We start from the raw sequence: 25,016 nt of genomic DNA, 5'->3' as shown, positions 1-25,016 counted from the left end.
GAAAGACCACCATGCCATGCGATGAATGGAAGATAAGCTGAAATTATAGTAGTGTTACTGCTCTGAGCTAACCCCCTCATAGTCATACTGCAGAAAGACCACCATGCCATGCGATGAATGGAAGATAAGCTGAAATTATAGTAGTGTTACTGATCTGAGCTAACCCCCTCACAGTCATACTGCAGAAAGACCACCATGCCATGTGATGAAAGAAAGATAAGCTGAAATTATAGTAGTGTTACTGGTCTGAGCTAACCCCCTCACAGTCACACTGCAGAAAGACCACCATGCCATGTGATGAATGGAAGATAAGCTGAAATTATAGTAGTGTTACTGATCTGAGCTAACCCCCTCACAGTCATACTGCAGAAAGACCACCATGCCATGTGATGAAAGAAAGATAAGCTGAAATTATAGTAGTGTTACTGGTCTGAGCTAACCCCCTCACAGTCACACTGCAGAAAGACCACCATGCCATGCGATGAATGGAAGATACGCTGAAAATATAGTAGTGTTACTGCTAATGCTAATACTGGGGTCTCCTCTAGTGTGTGGTATGTAATACTGGGGTCTCCTCCAGTGTGTGGCATGTAATACTGGGGTCTCCTCTAGTGTGTGGTATGTAATACTGGGGTCTCCTCTAGTGTGTGGTATGTAATACTGGGGTCTCCTCCAGTGTGTGGCATGTAATACTGGGGTCTCCTCCAGTGTGTGGCATGTAATACTGGGGTCTCCTCTAGTGTGTGGCATGTAATACTGGGGTCTCCTCCAGTGTGTGGTATGTAATACTGGGGTCTCCTCCAGTGTGTGGTATGTAATACTGGGGTCTCCTCCAGTGTGTGGTATGTAATACTGGGGTCTCCTCCAGTGTGTGGTATGTAATACTGGGGTCTCCTCTAGTGTGTGGTATGTAATACTGGGGTCTCCTCTAGTGTGTGGCATGTAATACTGGGGTCTCCTCCAGTGTGTGGCATGTAATACTGGGGTCTCCTCTAGTGTGTGGCATGTAATACTGGGGTCTCCTCCAGTGTGTGGTATGTAATACTGGGGTCTCCTCCAGTGTGTGGTATGTAATACTGGGGTCTCCTCCAGTGTGTGGTATGTAATACTGGGGTCTCCTCTAGTGTGTGGCATGTAATACTGGGGTCTCCTCCAGTGTGTGGTATGTAATACTGGGGTCTCCTCTAGTGTGTGGTATGTAATACTGGGGTCTCCTCCAGTGTGTGGCATGTAATACTGGGGTCTCCTCTAGTGTGTGGTATGTAATACTGGGGTCTCCTCCAGTGTGTGGCATGTAATACTGGGGTCTCCTCTAGTGTGTGGTATGTAATACTGGGGTCTCCTCCAGTGTGTGGTATGTAATACTGGGGTCTCCTCCAGTGTGTGGTATGTAATACTGGGGTCTCCTCCAGTGTGTGGCATGTAATACTGGGGTCTCCTCCAGTGTGTGGTATGTAATACTGGGGTCTCCTCCAGTGTGTGGTATGTAATACTGGGGTCTCCTCCAGTGTGTGGTATGTAATACTGGGGTCTCCTCTAGTGTGTGGCATGTAATACTGGGGTCTCCTCCAGTGTGTGGTATGTAATACTGGGGTCTCCTCTAGTGTGTGGTATGTAATACTGGGGTCTCCTCCAGTGTGTGGTATGTAATACTGGGGTCTCCTCCAGTGTGTGGTATGTAATACTGGGGTCTCCTCCAGTGTGTGGTATGTAATACTGGGGTCTCCTCCAGTGTGTGGTATGTAATACTGGGGTCTCCTCCAGTGTGTGGTATGTAATACTGGGGTCTCCTCCAGTGTGTGGTATGTAATACTGGGGTCTCCTCTAGTGTGTGGTATGTAATACTGGGGTCTCCTCTAGTGTGTGGTATGTAATACTGGGGTGTCCTCTAGTGTGTGGTATGTAATACTGGGGTCTCCTCCAGTGTGTGGTATGTAATACTGGGGTCTCCTCCAGTGTGTGGTATGTAATACTGAGGTCTCCTCCAGTGTGTGGTATGTAATACTGGGGTCTCCTCCAGTGTGTGGTATGTAATACTGGGGTCTCCTCTAGTGTGTGGTATGTAATACTGGGGTCTCCTCCAGTGTGTGGCATGTAATACTGGGGTCTCCTCTAGTGTGTGGCATGTAATACTGGGGTCTCCTCCAGTGTGTGGTATGTAATACTGGGGTCTCCTCCAGTGTGTGGTATGTAATACTGGGGTCTCCTCCAGTGTGTGGTATGTAATACTGGGGTCTCCTCCAGTGTGTGGCATGTAATACTGGGGTCTCCTCCAGTGTGTGGTATGTAATACTGGGGTCTCCTCCAGTGTGTGGCATGTAATACTGGGGTCTCCTCCAGTGTGTGGTATGTAATACTGGGGTCTCCTCCAGTGTGTGGTATGTAATACTGGGGTCTCCTCCAGTGTGTGGTATGTAATACTGGGGTCTCCTCCAGTGTGTGGTATGTAATACTGGGGTCTCCTCCAGTGTGTGGTATGTAATACTGGGGTCTCCTCCAGTGTGTGGTATGTAATACTGGGGTCTCCTCTAGTGTGTGGTATGTAATACTGGGGTCTCCTCCAGTGTGTGGTATGTAATACTGGGGTCTCCTCTAGTGTGTGGTATGTAATACTGGGGTGTCCTCTAGTGTGTGGTATGTAATACTGGGGTCTCCTCCAGTGTGTGGTATGTAATACTGGGGTCTCCTCCAGTGTGTGGTATGTAATACTGAGGTCTCCTCCAGTGTGTGGTATGTAATACTGGGGTCTCCTCCAGTGTGTGGTATGTAATACTGGGGTCTCCTCCAGTGTGTGGCATGTAATACTGGGGTCTCCTCCAGTGTGTGGTATGTAATACTGGGGTCTCCTCTAGTGTGTGGTATGTAATACTGGGGTCTCCTCCAGTGTGTGGTATGTAATACTGGGGTCTCCTCCAGTGTGTGGTATGTAATACTGGGGTCTCCTCTAGTGTGTGGTATGTAATACTGGGGTCTCCTCCAGTGTGTGGTATGTAATACTGGGGTCTCCTCCAATGTGTGGCATGTACTACTGGGGTCTCCTCCAGTGTGTGGCATGTAATACTGGGGTCTCCTCCAGTGTGTGGTATGTAATACTGGGGTCTCCTCCAGTGTGTGGTATGTAATACTGGGGTCTCCTCCAATGTGTGGCATGTACTACTGGGGTCTCCTCCAGTGTGTGGCATGTAATACTGGGGTCTCCTCCAGTGTGTGGTATGTAATACTGGGGTCTCCTCCAGTGTGTGGTATGTAATACTGGGGTCTCCTCCAGTGTGTGGTATGTAATACTGGGGTCTCCTCCAGTGTGTGGTATGTAATACTGGGGTCTCCTCCAGTGTGTGGTATGTAATACTGGGGTCTCCTCCAGTGTGTGGTATGTAATACTGGGGTCTCCTCTAGTGTGTGGTATGTAATACTGGGGTCTCCTCTAGTGTGTGGTATGTAATACTGGGGTGTCCTCCAGTGTGTGGTATGTAATACTGGGGTCTCCTCCAGTGTGTGGTATGTAATACTGGGGTCTCCTCTAGTGTGTGGCATGTAATACTGGGGTCTGAAAGAGAAGGAGATCCAGCTCAACGAAATAGTGAAAAATCCATAATTTATTTCACTCAAAATACAGTGAAAGGACAAAACATCAGCATACAGAAAAAATTATAAAAACAAGGTCAACGCGTTTCCGGTGACTAAGCACCTTCATCATGATACCTGGTACAAGACATGTCTATACTTTTATACTAGTATCCGGTTATCACTCCAGTGTTGCAATTGGTAGAATTGTCTAATCAAGCAAAAATAGGCACACATGGTAATGAAAGCAAGACAAGCTTGATGGAAAGACAAAAACAAATGTTTTGGCTAAACATAAATGCAGAAAAAACAGAAATAACACAAAATACAGGAACTATAAAAAAAAACAAAATGACATTACAATAATCATTAAACAAATCCAAGAATATGATAGAAAAATAATATAATAGTATGTACAGTGTCCTATGTCATGAACCCACATAACAATATAGAAAAAAAACCGCACCTACAGAAATCGCATGCGGAGACAGGTCACCTTTAGTTCGTCTGATCTGGACACTTCAACTGGAGTCACAGAAGACTCAGATTCTGAACCTGCACAGAGTGCAAAAAACTCCTATTTCAAGAAAAGCAAACCTCCATTTATCAACAGAAGAAGGTCTATCGAAGAAAAGGAAGGAAACACCGAAGTAAACAGAAATCCTTCGAGATATTATCTCAGACGCCAACGTTAGGACATTTTAATGTTGTGAACATGTCTTCCTTTTCCCTTACAGATGACCAACTAGAACTCTTATCACATGGTCTTAACTTTGTACCAAGTTGCAATTTTGATCTTTTTTCTACAATTTGTGATGTGAACAGATTCATTAGAAATATTGCTCTCAAATTGCATTTCAAGGATGATTCAACAGAGAAAAAAGGTAACATCAACCCCCAAAGTAATGATTTTAGGTCTCTCGATTTTTCAGACCAACTGTCACTCATGTGTCTATCAGATTTACAGGAAGAAAGTTTAGAGGCTAATGTAGATTCATTCATTCCCAAAAATATAATTAAAGTGCCTAATCCTAACTATTATCCTGTTCAGGCACGTAAACCTGCCATGGACAGATTCCAAAATGTGATAGAGTCTCAGTTGAGGAGCCTTTCTGAAAGTGTGCGGAATAAACGCTTGCACAGTAGTAATCTTAAACCTAGGTTACAGAAGGCACGACAGGAACTACAAAATAATGATGACCTTGTCATTAAAAAGTCTGACAAGGGTGGGTCAGTTGTTGTAATGGATAAGGCTAATTACATCACCTGGGTCAATGATATCCTTACAGATCTGACTGTGTACAAGCGCCTGTCTACTAACCCCACTGCACTAATACAGAACAGAATTTTCAATCTTATAGATGAAGGGTTCAGTTTGGGTTTTTTTAACAAAAAAGAAAGTGACTATGTCAGGGTAGCTAATCCAGTAACTCCAATTCTGTATGCCTTACCTAAGACCCACAAAAACTTGTACCCACCACCCATGAGGCCGATCGTGTCGGGTATTGGGTCTCTGGGTGAGAGGCTGGGAGAGTGGTTAGATCTGCTCCTCCAGCCTCTCGTCCAGAGAACACCCGGGCACCTTAGGGATAGTACTGATGTCCTGAATTTCATGGAGGGGTTTATATGGCAGTCTAATTTCTCTTGGATCACTTCAGATGTCACCTCGTTATATACCTCTATACCACATGAAGTGGCGATATTTGCTCTTAAATTTCACATGCAGAAGTATAGTGATTTTTCCGTAGATTTACAGTCTTATGTCATAGACGTCACTTCTTTTCTCATGACTACAAATCTTTTCTGCTTTAACCAAGTTTATTTCATGCAAACCAGTGGTGTCTCAATGGGTGCCAAATATTCACCCTCCATTGCTAATCTGGTTATGAGTTGGTGGGAAGAATCTTACATATATAATGATGAGAATCCATTTAAAGACTGTATACGATGGTACGGTAGATACATTGATGACCTGATATTTATCTGGAGTTCTGATGTATCTACCGTACAGGATTTAACAAACTATTTAAATTACAATCCATTCAATCTCAAATTTATTTCACGCCAAGACCACACGTGTATAGAGTTTCTAGATTTAAAATTAAAGGGGATACCTAATACCCCGATTGTTACCTCCACTTTCCGGAAAACCACAGCAGGGAATACAATATTGCGTGCAAATAGTCACCATCCCAAACATACTATCAAAAGTATTCCTATAGGGGAGATGGTAAGAGCTAAACGTAATTGTAGCACATTGGAAGATTACTCCCAAGAGATCGAGGGCATAAAGGACAGACTTGTGCAGAGAGGCTACAGTGACTGGCATCTAAAAAGAGCAGAAAAAATTGTCGCTCGACGACCTCGTTTTCATAGTAAACAAAACCAAAGTTTATCTCCTCAAAATCCAATCACTGTGGTCTTCCAGTACAGTAATCAATTTAATGCAATCAGGAAAATATTGACTAATAATTTGACTATTCTTAAGGAAGATGCTGATATAGCTCAAATTTTGAGTAATGGCTACAGAATTGTGTCTAGAAGAGCCCCCTCTTTAGGCTCGAGTTTATCTCCGAGTTCTCTTCATGCCCACCCTGCACAACCTTCTCATTGGCTCAGCACAAATGTGGTGCGATGGCTTGTAAAACTTGCAAATTTTCGAGCAAATGCTACAATTTCACTGATGCCAGTAATCAAAATGTTTATCCCATCAAGACTTTCATGAACTGTAACACCAAAAATGTGGTATACATCATGGAGTGCGTGGCATGCCATCTTAAATACGTGGGGAGCACCATACGGTCTTTAAAAACACGTATTCGTGAACATATTTACGATGTTGGAAATATTAGTGCTAATAGGAATACTTCACAAGCTTCACAACATTTTATTAATTATCATCAATCTAACCTTGAGTCACTCAAAATTTATGCGATTGAAAAAATTCATAAACCATTTAGAGGAGGAGACATCGAGGTGACCCTGAGAAACAGGGAATCATGGTGGATCTTTAAACTCGGAACAAGAATTCCACATGGTTTAAACAAAAGGAAAGATCTCATGCTCTTCTATTAGTATTCTGAGGGTTTACAAACAATGAAGCTGCTTTTCTGACATCTAGTAACTAAATTTGTAGTTCATATTTCCCGTATAATTAATGACTCTTTTGTGAGGCTAATAGCTATCAATTTGTCCTTCTGTTTCCCCTTGTTTCCCCTTGCTTGCTGGCCGCTGTCACATTGTCACGGCGTCTGCAGCTGTGCGTTCACTTACTTGCTCCAACCTATTTTGGCTGTTACAGCTCCCTGATTGGGAGATTCCTGCTAATATTAGTTTTTTTTCTATATTGTTATGTGGGTTCATGACATAGGACACTGTACATACTATTATATTATTTTTCTATCATGTTCTTGGATTTATTTAATGATTATTGTAATGTCATTTTGTTTTTTTATATAGTTCCTGTATTTTGTGTTATTTCTGTTTTTTCTGCATTTATGTTTAGCCAAAACATTTGTTTTTGTCTTTCCATCAAGCTTGTCTTGCTTTCATTACCATGTGTGCCTATTTTTGCTTGATTAGACAATTCTACCAATTGCAACACTGGAGTGATAACCGGATACTAGTATAAAAGTATAGACATGTCTTGTACCAGGTATCATGATTAAGGTGCTTAGTCACCGGAAACGCGTTGACCTTGTTTTTATAATTTTTTCTGTATGCTGATGTTTTGTCCTTTCATTGTATTTTGAGTGAAATAAATTATGGATTTTTCACTATTTCATTGAGCTGGATCTCCTTCTCTTTCCTGTTCGTCCACGCCCTGACACAGCGGTTCCGTGCTCCGAGCTCCTGGGAATGTCGGTATGGTGAGCTGGATTTTGTTTTTCCTGTATTCCTTCGTGTCTCCGTGCTCGCCTGGACTCCCTATACATATATAATTTTGGCAAAAGGATTTTTTTCAATCTAAACATCAGCATAACTGATTTTGATGTCATAAAATGGACATGTCAAAAAGACAAAACAAAGCAGAGAAACTGTTTGCATCGCTGGCTACGGAGGAAACTCCAACGACCAGTAATAAGGATGGACTACTTGATAATTTGTTATCTTCAATGCTCAAAGAAAATCGCCTTTGGTGGGATCTCAGCTCTTTGAAAAACTATAAAGAGAAAAATGTCATCCCAAGAGGGCTGAGAGTGAAGAAAATTCCTAACACTGTGTTTTCCAATACCTTTGTTCAAGAATGGAACACAATTCTATCTGACTGTTCGTTGAAATTAATTGCCCTGATAGTGCAATATGAGGAAATTTCTCTGATCCAACTGCAACAAGATATTGAAACTATGACCAAGGAGGCAAAGGAGAAAATGACATCGGCACAATTTGATGAGTTTATCAACACCAGTAACTCTAAAATTTCCAAAGCAGAAGAAACCATCATGGATATGAAGAAACGCAAGCTGGATCGGGACCTTTATGACTATGCCAATGATCAGGTTTATGAGTGGGGGAGGTGGGACAAAATGAATCAACCGCATAAATCTATCTTAAAACCCCACAGAAACTGCACCTACAGAAATCGCATGCGGAGACAGGTCACCTTCAGTTCGTCTGATCTGGACACTTCAACTGGAGTCACAGAAGACTCAGATTCTGAACCTGCACAGAGTGCAAAAAACTCCTATTTCAAGAAAAGCAAACCTCCATTTATCAACAGAAGAAGGTCTATAGAAGAAAAGGAAGGAAACACCGAAGTAAACAGAAATCCTTCAAGATATTATCTCAGACGCCAACGTTAGGACATTTTAATGTTGTTAACATGTCTTCCTTTTCCCTTACAGATGACCAGAAGAGGGGACGGGAAGAAAAACATTAGACTCGAACAAAGACGACCCAGGAAAACATACTCAGAAGGGAGGTAAGAACATTTCTAAAACAATCCACAGTGAGGAGATTGGAACAAAACAAAATCCTCTAAACTGCATGCTCGCAAACGCCAGAAGCCTGACAAACAAGATGGAAGAACTAGAAGCAGAAATATCTACAGGTAACTTTGACATAGTGGGAATAACCGAGACATGGTTAGATGAAAGCTATGACTGGGCAGTTAACTTACAGGGTTACAGTCTGTTTAGAAAGGATCGTAAAAATCAGAGAGGAGGAGGGGTTTGTCTCTATGTAAAGTCTTGTCTAAAGTCCACTGTAAGGGAGGATATTAGCGAAGGGAATGAGGATGTCGAGTCCATATGGGTCGAAATTCATGGAGGGAAAAATGGTAACAAAATTCTCATTGAGGTCTGTTACAAACCCCCAAATATAACAGAAACCATGGAAAGTCTACTTCTAAAGCAGATAGATGAAGCTGCAACCCATAATGAGGTCCTGGTTATGGGGGACTTTAACTACCCGGATATTAACTGGGAAACAGAAACCTGTGAAACCCATAAAGGCAACAGGTTTCTGCTAATAACCAAGAAAAATTATCTTTCACAATTGGTGCAGAATCCAACCAGAGGAGCAGCACTTTTAGACCTAATACTATCTAATAGACCTGACAGAATAACAAATCTGCAGGTGGTTGGGCATTTAGGAAATAGCGACCACAATATTGTGCAGTTTCACCTGTCTTTCACTAGGGGGACTTGTCAGGGAGTCACAAAAACATTGAACTTTAGGAAGGCAAAGTTTGAACAGCTTAGAGATGCCCTTAATCTGGTAGACTGGGACAATATCCTCAGAAATAAGAATACAGATAATAAATGGGAAATGTTTAAGAACATCCTAAATAGGCAGTGTAAGCGGTTTATACCTTGTGGGAATAAAAGGACTAGAAATAGGAAAAACCCAATGTGGCTAAACAAAGAAGTAAGACAGGCAATTAACAGTAAAAAGAAAGCATTTGCACTACTAAAGCAGGATGGCACCATTGAAGCTCTAAAAAACTATAGGGAGAAAAATACTTCATCTAAAAAATTAATTAAAGCTGCTAAAAAGGAAACAGAGAAGCACATTGCCAGGGGTGGATTAAGGGTAGCCAGGGCCCCGGGCTGTTCAGACACTGTGGGCCCCCCGGGTCATGTGACAGGGGTCATGTGACGGGGGTCATGTGACGGGGGTCATGTGACATACCCGAGCCAGATTATTCCAGAAAAATGGCCGGGCCCTACTCTACTGTAACCTATTAAATATTTGTTAAAATCTGCAATACAATTTAGGTATATTTTGACCAATAATATCACATACAAGGAACCAATACCACCGCACCATGACCAGACCACAAATTACAACCCCAGTGATCGAATAACATCACATATAAGGAACAAATAGCACCGCACCATGACCAGACACCATATTACAACCACAGTGATCAAATTATATCACACACAAGGAACAAATGCCAGACCACATATTACCACCAGTGACCGAATAATATCACATACAAGGAACAAATACAACCGCACCGTGACCAGACCACAAATTACAATCACAGTGATCAAATAATATCACATACAAGGAACAAATACCACCGCACCATGTCAAGAGCACATATTACCACCACTTGGTGACCAAATAGCACACACAAGGGACAAATACCACAACACCATTTCCAGACCACATATTACCACCACATAGTGACTGAATACTACAATCCTGACAGTAATAAATAAATAAAAAAACAAAATACTGTCACCATAACTGCCAGTATTCACAGGAGATCTGTAATTGGTATGCAGTGTCTGTGTAGAGGTTATACAGCGATCACTGGCGACATTATACACAGGAGCTCTGTATATGGTTTACAGCAGGGGTGTCAAACTGCATTCCTCGAGGGCCGCAAACAGGTCATGTTTTCAGGATTTCCTTGTATTGCACAGGTGATAATTTAATCACCTGCACAGAATGATCCCAGCGCCTTGTGTAACGCAAAGGAAATCTTGAAAACACGCACGGTCTGAGCTGAGGCCCTCGACGAATGCAGTTTGACACCCCTGGTTTACAGTGTATAGTGTCAGTGTATAGATAACACTGACTCACCAGTGACGTCTCTAGCGGTGAAGTCCTTCATCTGTCATGAAGCACAGACCGCCATCATTTCTTCCAGCCAGGGCTTGTTTGTTGTTTCTGCAGGAAATAACACAGTTATCTCGAGCTCCGCTTGCAGAACATTACTTAAATTTTCACAATTTCAACATTACACCACATGAAGAAAAAAAGGCAATATAGTGTCACTCTGCACAGTAACAGGACCGCCCCCCCATTTAAAAAAAGTATACGCAAAAAATAAAATAAATACATCACTGCAGTAATAATATCCCTTAATTAGCCCCTACGGAAATAATATTCCCCACCCTGGCCCCGTTTATCTCATTCCTGGCTCCTGCAATATGTTCTCGCATCCTGCACTCATGAGTATCCATCCTGCCCCATATGATTTACCCATCCTGCCCCATCTGTCTCCATCCTGTCCCATGACAGTATGTTCAACAATCTGCCCCAGTGTGGCCAGCATATTACCCCCAGTGTGTCCAGCATATTACCTCCACACAGTGTATCCAGCAATCTGCCCCAGTATGTCCAGCATTGCCCCCAGTGTGTCCTGTCCAGCAATATGCCCCAGTATGTCCAGCAATCATCTGCCCCAGCCAGACTGTGTCCTCAGGCTCCAGCATTGCCCCAGTCAGTGTCTCCAGCAATCATCTGCCCCAGACTGTGTCCTCCTCCAGCATTGCCCCAGTATGTCCAGCAATCATCTGCCCAGCCAGTCCCCAGACTGTGTCCTCCAGCATTTCCCCCCCAGTGTCTCCTGCATTGCCCCCCCCCAGTGTCCAGCAATAGCAATGCAATCATTTGAGGCCCCCAGTCCCGACTGTGTCCTCCTCCTCCAGCATCATTGCACCAGTATGTCCAGCAATCATCTGCCCAGCCAGTCCCCAGACTGTGTCCTCCAGCATTTCCCCCCCAGTGTCTCCTGCATTGCCCCCCCCCAGTGTGTCCAGCAATAGCAATGCAATCATTAGAGGCCCCAGTCCCGACTGTGTCCTCCTCCTCCAGCATCATTGCACCGTGACCAGTATGTCCAGCAATCATCTGCCCACAGCCCAGCCAGTTCCTAGACTGTGTCCTCCAGCATTCCCCCCCAGTGTCTCCTGCATTGCCCCCCACCAGGCCCCAGTGTCCAGAAATAGCAATCATTTGAGGCCCCCCCAAGTCCCGACTGCGTCCCCTCCTCCTCCAGCATCATTGCCCCCCCAGACCCAGTGTGTCCAGATATCAGACTGCCCCAGTCCCAGACTGTGTCCTCCTGCTCCCAGCATTCTGCACCTGCCACCCCCCCTCCCCCCAATCACACACCCCCATCACCCCCACTCCCGACTTCTCCACCGTTATATTTATTATATCTCCACTCAGATTATTAAAAAAAAAAAAAATTCTCCAGTCCTCACCTTACCAACGATCCAGGCGGTGAGCTCCCTCCCCTCCAGTAGCGCGCACTCGCCAGCGACTGACAATGACGTCAGACGCCGGCGACGTGTGCGCTGCGCCTGCGGCCGACGTTAACTATTGCCGTGCGGGCGCGCCCGCACGGCAATAGGAAACTAACCGACGCAGGCAGCGCCGCTAGGGGCCCGGTGAGCAGATGAGACGGGGCCCGATGCGGGCCCCCTCTCTCTGCCCACCGGGTCCGGGGGGGCTCCCGGCACGGCATGGGCAGTGTCCTCAGTGATCGAGAGTGACGGCACGGCAGGGGCACGGCGGCCGGCCGCACGGGCCCGGCACTCGCGCCGGCGGCGGCAACACATACAAACAAACCAGTCTTCTGACAGGGGCAGCAGGCGGGCGGCTGGGTGGGTGGGTCACGGCCGGGGGTGCCACTGCACTGTGTCAGTGAGACAGTGACTCACTGTGTGCACTGTGCTGAGTCACTGTCATATGATGATGAGACTTGCTGCGAGTGCCCTGATGATGGCGGCGGCCAGCGGGCAATCTGTGTGCGGTAGCCCAGGGCCCCCCCACACCACTGGGCCCTGGGCTACCGCCCAGATTGACCCTCTTATAATCCGCCCCTGCACATTGCTAAGGAGAGTAAAACTAATCCCAAACTGTTCTTCAACTATATCAATAGTAAAAGAATAAAAACTGAAAATGTAGGCCCCTTAAAAAATAGTGAGGAAAGAATGGTTGTAGATGACGAGGAAAAAGCTAACATATTAAACACCTTCTTCTCCACGGTATTCACGGTGGAAAATGAAATGCTAGGTGAAATCCCAAGAAACAATGAAAACCCTATATTAAGGGTCACCAATCTAACCCAAGAAGAGGTGCGAAACCGGCTAAATAAGATTAAAATAGATAAATCTCCGGGTCCGGATGGCATACACCCACGAGTACTAAGAGAACTAAGTAATGTAATAGATAAACCATTATTTCTTATTTTTAGGGACTCTATAGCGACGGGGTCTGTTCCGCAGGACTGGCGCATAGCAAATGTGGTGCCAATATTCAAAAAGGGCTCTAAAAGTGAACCTGGAAATTATAGGCCAGTAAGTCTAACCTCTATTGTTGGTAAAATATTTGAAGGGTTTCTGAGGGATGTTATTCTGGATTATCTCAATGAGAATAACTGTTTAACTCCATATCAGCATGGGTTTATGAGAAATCGCTCCTGTCAAACCAATCTAATCAGTTTTTATGAAGAGGTAAGCTATAGACTGGACCACGGTGAGTCATTGGACGTGGTATATCTCGATTTTTCCAAAGCGTTTGATACCGTGCCGCACAAGAGGTTGGTACACAAAATGAGAATGCTTGGTCTGGGGGAAAATGTGTGTAAATGGGTTAGTAACTGGCTTAGTGATAGAAAGCAGAGGGTGGTTATAAATGGTATAGTCTCTAACTGGGTCGCTGTGACCAGTGGGGTACCGCAGGGGTCAGTATTGGGACCTGTTCTCTTCAACATATTCATTAATGATCTGGTAGAAGGTTTACACAGTAAAATATCGATATTTGCAGATGATACAAAACTATGTAAAGCAGTTAATACAAGAGAAGATAGTATTCTGCTACAGATGGATCTGGATAAGTTGGAAACTTGGGCTGAAAGGTGGCAGATGAGGTTTAACAATGATAAATGTAAGGTTATACACATGGGAAGAGGGAATCAATATCACCATTACACACTGAACGGGAAACCACTGGGTAAATCTGACAGGGAGAAGGACTTGGGGATCCTAGTTAATGATAAACTTACCTGGAGCAGCCAGTGCCAGGCAGCAGCTGCCAAGGCAAACAGGATCATGGGGTGCATTAAAAGAGGTCTGGATACACATGATGAGAGCATTATACTGCCTCTGTACAAATCCCTAGTTAGACCGCACATGGAGTACTGTGTCCAGTTTTGGGCACCGGTGCTCAGGAAGGATATAATGGAACTAGAGAGAGTACAAAGGAGGGCAACAAAATTAATAAAGGGGATGGGAGAACTACAATACCCAGATAGATTAGCGAAATTAGGATTATTAAGTCTAGAAAAAAGACGACTGAGGGGCGATCTAATAACCATGTATAAGTATATAAGGGGACAATACAAATATCTCGCTGAGGATCTGTTTATACCAAGGAAGGTGACGGGCACAAGGGGGCATTCTTTGCGTCTGGAGGAGAGAAGGTTTTTCCACCAACATAGAAGAGGATTCTTTACTGTTAGGGCAGTGAGAATCTGGAATTGCTTGCCTGAGGAGGTGGTGATAGCGAACTCAGTCGAGGGGTTCAAGAGAGGCCTGGATGTCTTCCTGGAGCAGAACAATATTGTATCATACAATTATTAGGTTCTGTAGAAGGACGTAGATCTGGGGATTTATTATGATGGAATATAGGCTGAACTGGATGGACAAATGTCTTTTTTCGGCCTTACTAACTATGTTACTATGTTACTATGTTACCAACTAGAACTCTTATCACATGGTCTTAACTTTGTACCAAGTTGCAATTTTGATCTTTTTTCTACAATTTGTGATGTGAACAGATTCATTAGAAATATTGCTCTCAAATTGCATTTCAAGGATGATTCAACAGAGAAAAAAGGTAACATCAACCCCCAAAGTAATGATTTTAGGTCTCTCGATTTTTCAGACCAACTGTCACTCATGTGTCTATCAGATTTACAGGAAGAAAGTTTAGAGGCTAATGTAGATTCATTCATTCCCAAAAATATAATTAAAGTGCCTAATCCTAACTATTATCCTGTTCAGGCACGTAAACCTGCCATGGACAGATTCCAAAATGTGATAGAGTCTCAGTTGAGGAGCCTTTCTGAAAGTGTGCGGAATAAACGCTTGCACAGTAGTAATCTTAAACCTAGGTTACAGAAGGCACTACAGGAACTACAAAATAATGATGACCTTGTCATTAAAAAGTCTGACAAGGGTGGGTCAGTTGTTGTAATGGATAAGGCTAATTACATCACCTGGGTCAATGATATGCTTACAGATCTGACTGTGTACAAGCGCCTGTCTACTAACCCCACTGCACTAATACAGAACAGAATTTTCAATCTTATAGATGAAGGGTTCAGTTTGGGTTTTTTTAACAAAAAAGAAAGTGACTATCTCAGGGTAGCTAATCCAGTAACTCCAATTCTGTATGCCTTACCTAAGACCCACAAAAACTTATACCCACCACCCATGAGGCCGATCGTGTCGGGCATTGGGTCTCTGGGTGAGAGGCTGGGAGAGTGGTTAGATCTGCTCCTCCAGCCTCTCGTCCAGAGAACACCTGGGCACCTTAGGGATAGTACTGATGTCCTGAATTTCATGGAGGGGTTTATATGGCAGTCTAATTTCTCTTGGATCACTTCAGATGTCACCTCGTTATATACCTCTATACCACATGAAGTGGCGATATTTGCTCTTAAATTTCACATGCAGAAGTATAGTGATTTTTCCGTAGATTTACAGTCTTATGTCATAGAGGTCACTTCTTTTCTCATGACTACAAATTTTTTCTGCTTCAACCAAGTTTATTTCATGCAAACCAGTGGTGTCTCAATGGGTGCCAAATATTCACCCTCCATTGCTAATCTGGTTATGAGTTGGTGGGAAGAATCTTACATATATAATGATGAGAATCCATTTAAAGACTGTATACGATGGTACGGTAGATACATTGATGACCTGATATTTATCTGGAGTTCTGATGTATCTACCGTACAGGATTTAACAAACTATTTAAATTACAATCCATTCAATCTCAAATTTATTTCACGCCAAGACCACACGTGTATAGAGTTTCTAGATTTAAAATTAAAGGGGATACCTAATACCCCGATTGTTACCTCCACTTTCCGGAAAACCACAGCAGGGAATACAATATTGCGTGCAAATAGTCACCATCCCAAACATACTATCAAAAGTATTCCTATAGGGGAGATGGTAAGAGCAAAACGTAATTGTAGCACATTGGAAGATTACTCCCAAGAGATTGAGGGCATAAAGGACAGACTTGTGCAGAGAGGCTACAGTGACTGGCATCTAAAAAGAGCAGAAAAAATTGTCGCTCGACGACCTCGTTTTCATAGTAAACAAAACCAAAGTTTATCTCCTCAAAATCCAATCACTGTGGTCTTCCAGTACAGTAATCAATTTAATGCAATCAGGAAAATATTGACTAATAATTTGACTATTCTTAAGGAAGATGCTGATATAGCTCAAATTTTGAGTAATGGCTACAGAATTGTGTCTAGAAGAGCCCCCTCTTTAGGCTCGAGTTTATCTCCGAGTTCTCTTCATGCCCACCCTGCACAACCTTCTCATTGGCTCAGCACAAATGTGGTGCGATGGCTTGTAAAACTTGCAAATTTTCGAGCAAATGCTACAATTTCACTGATGCCAGTAATCAAAATGTTTATCCCATCAAGACTTTCATGAACTGTAACACCAAAAATGTGGTATACATCATGGAGTGCGTGGCATGCCATCTTAAATACGTGGGGAGCACCATACGGTCTTTAAAAACACGTATTCGTGAACATATTTACGATGTTGGAAATATTAGTGCTAATAGGAATACTTCACAAGCTTCACAACATTTTATTAATTATCATCAATCTAACCTTGAGTCACTCAAAATTTATGCGATTGAAAAAATTCATAAACCATTTAGAGGAGGAGACATCGAGGTGACCCTGAGAAACAGGGAATCATGGTGGATCTTTAAACTCGGAACAAGAATTCCACATGGTTTAAACAAAAGGAAAGATCTCATGCTCTTCTATTAGTATTCTGAGGGTTTACAAACAATGAAGCTGCTTTTCTGACATCTAGTAACTAAATTTGTAGTTCATATTTCTCGTATAATTAATTTTTGTGAGGCTAATAGCTATCAATTTGTCCTTCTGTTTCCCCTTGTTTCCCCTTGCTTGCTGGCCGCTGTCACATTGTCACGGCATCTGCAGCTGTGCGTTCACTTACTTGCTCCAACCTATTTTGGCTGTTACAGCTCCCTGATTGGGAGATTCCTGCCATTGATTTTTTTGTTTTTCCATCCATGGTTGTCTGTGAGCTCACTATTTTTTTAGGTACCAGGGAATTTTGTAGTTTTATTTATTATAAGATTCACATGTATGTCTCATTTTTTCCAGAACTCATATGAGTTTGTGTCTACTTAAGGATAGCCTTTTTTTTTTTTTTTTTCCCTTGCTTGCTGGCCGCTGTCACATTGTCACGGCGTCTGCAGCTGTGCTTTCACCTATTTGCTCCAACCTATTTTGGCTGTTACAGCTCCCTGTTTGGGAGATTCCTGCTAATATTAGTTTTTTTTCTATATTGTTATGTGGGTTCATGACATAGGACACTGTACATACTATTATATTATTTTTCTATCATGTTCTTGGATTTATTTAATGATTATTGTAATGTCATTTTGTTTTTTTATATAGTTCCTGTATTTTGTGTTATTTCTGTTTTTTCTGCATTTATGTTTAGCCAAAACATTTGTTTTTGTCTTTCCATCAAGCTTGTCTTGCTTTCATTACCATGTGTGCCTATTTTTGCTTGATTAGACAATTCTACCAATTGCAACACTGGAGTGATAACCGGATACTAGTATAAAAGTATAGACATGTCTTGTACCAGGTATCATGATTAAGGTGCTTAGTCACCGGAAACGCGTTGACCTTGTTTTTATAATTTTTTCTGTATACTGATGTTTTGTCCTTTCACTGTATTTTGAGTGAAATAAATTATGGATTTTTCACTATTTCATTGAGCTGGATCTCCTTCTCTTTCCTGTTCGTCCACGCCCTGACACAGCGGTTCCGTGCTCCGAGCTCCTGGGAATGTCGGTATGGTGAGCTGGATTTTGTTTTTCCAATACTGGGGTCTCCTCCAGTGTGCGGCATGTAATACTGGGGTCTCCTCTAGTGTGTGGCATGTAATACTGGGGTCTCCTCTAGTGTGTGGTATGTAATACTGGGGTCTCCTCCAATGTGTGGCATGTAATACTGGGGTCTCCTCCAGTGTGTGGCATGTAATACTGGGGTCTCCTCCAGTGTGTGGTATGTAATACTGGGGTCTCCTCCAGTGTGTGGTATGTAATACTGGGGTCTCCTCCAGTGTGTGGTATGTAATACTGGGGTCTCCTCCAGTGTGTGGCATGTAATACTGGGGTCTCCTCCAGTGTGTGGTATGTAATACTGGGGTCTCCTCCAGTGTGTGGTATGTAATACTGGGGTCTCCTCCAGTGTGTGGCATGTAATACTGGGGTCTCCTCCAGTGTGTGGTATGTAATACTGGGGTCTCCTCCAGTGTGTGGTATGTAATACTGGGGTCTCCTCCAGTGTGCGGCATGTAATACTGGGGTCTCCTCCAGTGTGTGGTATGTAATACTGGGGTCTCCTCCAGTGTGTGGTATGTAATACTGGGGTCTCCTCCAGTGTGCGGCATGTAATACTGGGGTCTCCTCCAGTGTGTGGCATGTAATACTGGGGTCTCCTCCAGTGTGTGGCATGTAATACTGGGGTCTCCTCCAGTGTGTGGCATGTAATACTGGGGTCTCCTCCAGTGTGTGGTATGTAATACTGGGGTCTCCTCCAATGTGTGGTATGTAATACTGGGGTCTCCTCCAGTGTGTGGTATGTAATACTGGGGTCTCCTCCAATGTGTGGTATGTAATACTGGGGTCTCCTCCAGTGTGTGGTATGTAATACTGGGGTCTCCTCCAGTGTGTGGTATGTAATACTGGGGTCTCCTCCAGTGTGTGGTATGTAATACTGGGGTCTCCTCCAGTGTGTGGTATGTAATACTGGGGTGTCCTCTAGTGTGTGGTATGTAATACTGGGGTCTCCTCCAATGTGTGGTATGTAATACTGGGGTCTCCTCCAGTGTGTGGTATGTAATACTGGGGTCTCCTCCAATGTGTGGTATGTAATACTGGGGTCTCCTCCAGTGTGTGGTATGTAATACTGGGGTCTCCTCCAGTGTGTGGTATGTAATACTGGGGTCTCCTCCAGTGTGTACTGTGTTACAGCTGGGGTCTCCTCCAATGTGTGGTATGTAATACTGGGGTCTCCTCCAGTGTGTGGTATGTAATACTGGGGTCTCCTCCAATGTGTGGTATGTAATACTGGGGTCTCCTCCAGTGTGTGGTATGTAATACTGGGGTCTCCTCCAATGTGTGGTATGTAATACTGGGGTCTCCTCCAGTGTGTGGCATGTAATACTGGGGTCTCCTCCAGTGTGTGGTATGTACTACTGGGGTCTCCTCCAGTGTGTGGTATGTAATACTGGGGTCTCCTCCAGTGTGTGGTATGTAATACTGGGGTCTCCTCCAGTGTGTGGTATGTAATACTGGGGTCTCCTCCAGTGTGTGGTATGTAATACTGGGGTCTCCTCCAGTGTGTGGCATGTACTACTGGGGTCTCCTCTAGTGTGTGGTATGTAATACTGGGGTCTCCTCCAGTGTGTGGTATGTAATACTGGGGTCTCCTCCAGTGTGTGGTATGTAATACTGGGGTCTCCTCCAGTGTGTGGTATGTAATACTGGGGTCTCCTCCAGTGTGTGGCATGTACTACTGGGGTCTCCTCCAGTGTGTGGCATGTAATACTGGGGTCTCCTCCAGTGTGTGGTATGTAATACTGGGGTCTCCTCCAGTGTGTGGTATGTAATACTGGGGTCTCCTCCAGTGTGTGGTATGTAATACTGGGGTCTCCTCCAGTGTGTGGTATGTAATACTGGGGTCTCCTCCAGTGTGTGGCATGTACTACTGGGGTCTCCTCCAGTGTGTGGCATGTACTACTGGGGTCTCCTCCAGTGTGTGGCATGTAATACTGGGGTCTCCTCCAGTGTGTGGTATGTAATACTGGGGTCTCCTCCAGTGTGTGGTATGTAATACTGGGGTCTCCTCCAGTGTGTGGTATGTACTACTGGGGTCTCCTCCAGTGTGTGGTATGTAATACTGGGGTCTCCTCCAGTGTGTGGTATGTAATACTGGGGTCTCCTCCAGTGTGTGGCATGTAATACTGGGGTCTCCTCCAGTGTGTGGCATGTAATACTGGGGTCTCCTCCAGTGTGTGGTATGTAATACTGGGGTCTCCTCCAGTGTGTGGCATGTACTACTGGGGTCTCCTCCAGTGTGTGGTATGTAATACTGGGGTCTCCTCTAGTGTGTGGTATGTAATACTGGGGTCTCCTCCAGTGTGTGGTATGTAATACTGGGGTCTCCTCCAGTGTGTGGTATGTAATACTGGGGTCTCCTCCAATGTGTGGTATGTAATACTGGGGTCTCCTCCAGTGTGTGGTATGTAATACTGGGGTCTCCTCCAGTGTGTGGCATGTAATACTGGGGTCTCCTCCAGTGTGTGGCATGTAATACTGGGGTCTCCTCCAGTGTGTGGTATGTAATACTGGGGTCTCCTCCAGTGTGTGATGTTAAACTTGAGGTCTCCTCCAGTGTGTGGCATGCACTGCTGGGGTCTCCTCCAGTGTGCGGCATGTACCGCGGGGGTCCCTTTATTATTGTGTGTTGGGGTATAATTACTGTTGGGGTCTCTTCCTTTGGATAATAGCACTTAGGAAATTACATGGGTCACCCAGAAGTCTTCAGTGTATGGGGGTTCATAGTAGAAAACATGGTGGAGTGACTCAGACATCACATAAGGAGAGAAGATGTGGAGGCACCGGACTGGAACATCAGTGATCACCAACAATCTGCTGTAGAGAGTAGAGATGAGGACATTTGATGGGGTCAGGGCTCATTTGGCAATTAGCTGCATCGGGAACCCGGATACCTGGATCATTCCTACTGATCGGTTGTCCGGTCCGCAGCTGCATGTATCGCGCGGTGTCACTGTCACAATACATGCATGGAGAGACTATGTTGAGACCGATCAGCTGTCCTGATCCAGGAAGCCAAGTTCCCTCTGCAGCTTATTCGGTAAGCGCTATAACTTGCCGAATAAGCCCTGACCCCATCAAATTTGCTCATCTCTACTAGAGAGGAGCAAGGGCAACAAAAAATATAAAGAAGAAACTTTCATCTAACTTACCAACCACTGTCCCACCGCTCGCTCCTGCGGACCCCTGTAATGTAGTAGATCTGATTGTACCTGTAAAACAGAAGACCCCTCCTTATAGATCTTTCAGGACATGTCTGGATGTCTTACAATTTGGAAGAACCTATTACCTCCAGATGCGGTCAAGCTGAGTACTGTAGCTGTAGTTGGAGCAGAAGTGAAGCGCTGAACCATTGGGGAAGAGTTCATTCCTGGACCAGGACCAGGACCAGGAGCAGACCCCATGCCTTGTCGTGAGATACCCTGGGAGTCGGTCATGTTCCAGTATGTAATAGGTTCTGGAGATGTTGTAGGCATGTATTGTAAAGTGGCGGGGCTTAGCGGCCACTGACAGTCCGAGGGGAGCTCAGGAACCGTGGTATTGGCAACTGTAAGGTCAAATTGTGTGAAATTTAGCGAGAAAACATCAATAACAATTCTGCATCATTACTATATGTAAAAGGAGAAACAGAACCCAATCCCTACCTCATAAAAGGTGCGCCAAATCCATAACCTGCCCATGTAGGGGGAAAGCTGAACAATATTCCTGCCCCCATAAAGGGTATACCTGACTGCTTAGACCAAACCCTGTCCCTGCAGAGGGGAAAGCCAAGGGCAACTCCAGCCCCATAAAGGGTGCGCCAAACCCATAACCTGCCCATGTAGGGGGGGAAAGCAGAACACAATCCCTGCCCCCATAAAGGGTGCGCCAAACCCATAACCTGCCCATGTAGGGGGGGAAAGCAGAACACAATCCCTGCCCCCATAAAGGGTGCGCCAAACCCATAACCTGCCCATGTAGGGGGGGAAAGCAGAACACAATCCCTGCCCCCATAAAGGGTGCGCCAAACCCATAACCTGCCCATGTAGGGGGAAAGCAGAACACAATCCCTGCCCCCATAAAGGGTGCGCCAAACCCATAACCTGCCCATGTAGGGGGAAAGCAGAACACAATCCCTGCCCCCATAAAGGGTGCGCCAAACCCATAACCTGCCCATGTAGGGGGGGAAGCAGAACACAATCCCTGCCCCCATAAAGGGTGCGCCAAACCCATAACCTGCCCATGTAGGGGGAAAGCAGAACACAATCCCTGCCCCCATAAAGGGTGCGCCAAACCCATAACCTGCCCATGTAGGGGGGGAAGCAGAACACAATCCCTGCCCCCATAAAGGGTGCGCCAAACCCATAACCTGCCCATGTAGGGGGGGAAAGCAGAACACAATCCCTGCCCCCATAAAGGGTGCGCCAAACCCATAACCTGCCCATGTAGGGGGGGAAAGCAGAACCCAATCCCTGCCCCCATAAAGGGTGCGCCAAACCCATAACCTGCCCATGTAGGGGGAAAGCCGAACAATATTCCTGCCCCCATAAAGGGTGCGCCAAACCCATAACCTGCCCATGTAGGGGGGGAAGCAGAACAATATTCCTGCCCCCATAAAGGGTGCGCCAAACCCATAACCTGCCCATGTAGGGGGAAAGCAGAACACAATCCCTGCCCCGCATTTGTCTTACCCCCCTCCCGCCTGTTCATCTTTTTGATACCTGCCAATACCTATACACACAAGGTTACCTGGCTGAACATTTTCTGCACTTATGTGCTTTTGTCATTCACTAGAGGTATCTTGTGAATGTGGGGCAGTATATTTTACAATTTATTATGACTGTCCTCACTATTAGTCTATATTGGTATCACCCATAGGTGATGTTTCACCTGACAGGCTACATCATTTAATACCATTATAGTTTCGTCTGTTTTGGGGTGACATTATTTGTTGTTGTTTTTGAGTATTTTTATCTCGGAGCTAATTGCCTCCACCCTCCAGTGAGTAGAAATCAGATGTTTAGCAGCTGCAACTAGAATGGGAAGCAGCCCATGTTTCGCTGGTTTAAAAGTAGTGGAAGGGAGGGAAAGCAAGACGTCCTGGGGGCTCAGATCCTGCGACATTAGGCCCATACTTTGTAGAGATTTATTTATATCGGTCCAGAATTGTGTTAGGCCCGGGCAGAGCCAGAAGATGTGGAATAAAGTCCCTATAGACTGGGAGCATCTCCAACACAGCGGGGAGTCCGTTAGCCCTAAGTGAAATAGTCGCTCTGGGGTTTTGTACCACCTGGAAAGAATTTTAAATGCATTCTCTTGTAATAAGATACATCTGGAGAACCCATGAGAGTTAGCAAGTACCTGTTGAGTTTCCCGGGGGGATAGTGTGATCCTCAACTCTGCCTCCCAAGAAGAGAGATATAGAGGTTTGAATTGGTTTGGAGTCTTGAAGAGATTTGCATATAACTTAGAGACCAATCTGGTAATTGGCGATTTCAAATTAACCAGAAATTCAAGCCATAACCAGTCAGGGGTTGTCTCTCAATTCATTTGAGTTTCGACATGATGTGACGAATATGGATTTTCTGAAGGAGATTGGAGGGTTGTTTTGTCGCATTAGATGGCCAATTGTCAGTGCAGGGAACTTGTTTGGACAAGAATTGGGAGATCGTGACTTCAGGGATGGAGTCCCAGAGGCCGAAGGTGTCTTGATAATTGGGGTCTGTTAGCCAGGGAGTAACTTTGAGTGGGTTTTATTAAGTTTATCCATCTAGCGAGGTGAATTGCTTTGTGATAGGTGCGAAAGTCAGGCAGGCCTAGACCACCCTCGCCCCTGGGTAAAGAGAGAATTTTTAGAGGAAGTCTAGCTTTTTTATATTTCCACACAAACTGGGAGACCAATTGGTTAATCGAAAGGAAGAAAGAGTTAGGAAGCGTTATAGGAACCATATTCATGATGTAGAAGATTTTTGGAAAGATATAGGATTTTATGACATTTATCCTACCCATCCAAGATAGATATGGCAGGTCATACTTTTTTAAATCTAGGTGTAGCTTAGCTAAAAGGGGGGTGTAGTTATATTTATAAAGGGAGGAAGGGTCGGCCCATAAATAGATTCCGAGGTATTTTAATTTATCTGGAGGCCAGTTGAAGGGGGTGTCCTTTTTTAATATAGAGATATCTGATATATTTGCTGAGACATTTAAAGCTTCTGACTTATTCATATTTATTTTAAAGTTGGAATTCTCACCAAATTCTGCGAATAATGACATAAGTCTGGGAAAAGATGATCTTGGGTTAGTGGTTAAAAGTAGACGATCATCAGCGAAGGCAGCCACCTTAACCTCTGTCCCACCCACCTTTAGGCCTTTGATCTCAGTGTCTTGTCTTATCTTTTCCATTAGGGTCTCCATTACCACGATAAAGAGGGCAGGGGAAAGAGGACAGCCCTGTCTGGTGCCATTCCGTATTTTAAAGGGCTCCGAGAAGATCCCGTTTACCCCAACTCTAGCAGATGGGTCCACATAAAGGGACATGATAGCATCTATGAAAGGGGGCGGGAAGTCAAATTTTTGTAATGTACAGACCATGTATCTCCAACTGATCCTGTCGAACGCTTTTTCGGCGTCCGTTGACAGGACGACTAGCGGCGTTCTGGTTATCTTTGCGTAGGAAATAGCGTGAAGGACCTTTACCGAGTTGTCTTTGCCCTCCCGGCCTCTCACAAAACCCACTTGATCAGGGCGAATAATCCCACCTAATACTTTAATAATTCTTGAGGCCAATATCTTAGCCCACAGTTTGAGATCGGTGTTGAGTAACGAAATGGGACGGTAATTACTGCAAAGGCTGTCATCTTTCCCCTCTTTAGGTATAATGGCAATGTAGGCTTCCAGCGCCTGATGAGTGGGGTCAACCCTCCAAAGAAGGAATTGAAGAGATTTACTAGATGGGGAAGGAAGATGTCAGAGAATTTTTTATAGTATCCTACCGGGAACCGGTCTGGACCAGGAGATTTACCATTGGGGGTAGCCTTTAAGGTATCTTCCACCTCTTTTAGTGTGACTTCAGCAAGGAGTGT

At 44.6% G+C, this 25,016-nt stretch overlaps 1 protein-coding gene across 1 annotated transcript in view; it reads right to left on the bottom strand.

Annotated features, from left to right (window-relative positions):
- LOC138674910 (macrophage mannose receptor 1-like) overlaps positions 1 to 25,016 on the bottom strand; it is a 292,438-nt gene that overhangs the window by 156,709 nt on the left and 110,713 nt on the right. Inside the window, exons 5-6 of the mRNA XM_069762733.1 lie at positions 21,245 to 21,502; positions 21,108 to 21,167 (exon numbers count right to left, since the gene is read on the bottom strand). Coding sequence (XP_069618834.1) covers positions 21,108 to 21,167; positions 21,245 to 21,502 — 318 coding nt within the window. The remainder of the gene's footprint in view (positions 1 to 21,107; positions 21,168 to 21,244; positions 21,503 to 25,016) is intronic.

This window comes from Ranitomeya imitator, chromosome 4 (genome assembly GCF_032444005.1).
Source record: "Ranitomeya imitator isolate aRanImi1 chromosome 4, aRanImi1.pri, whole genome shotgun sequence".
In the NCBI taxonomy this organism is placed as follows: Eukaryota; Metazoa; Chordata; class Amphibia; order Anura; family Dendrobatidae; genus Ranitomeya; species Ranitomeya imitator.
The sequence above is the reverse complement of the archived record's forward strand: the minus strand, read 5'-3'. Positions and strand labels throughout refer to the sequence as shown.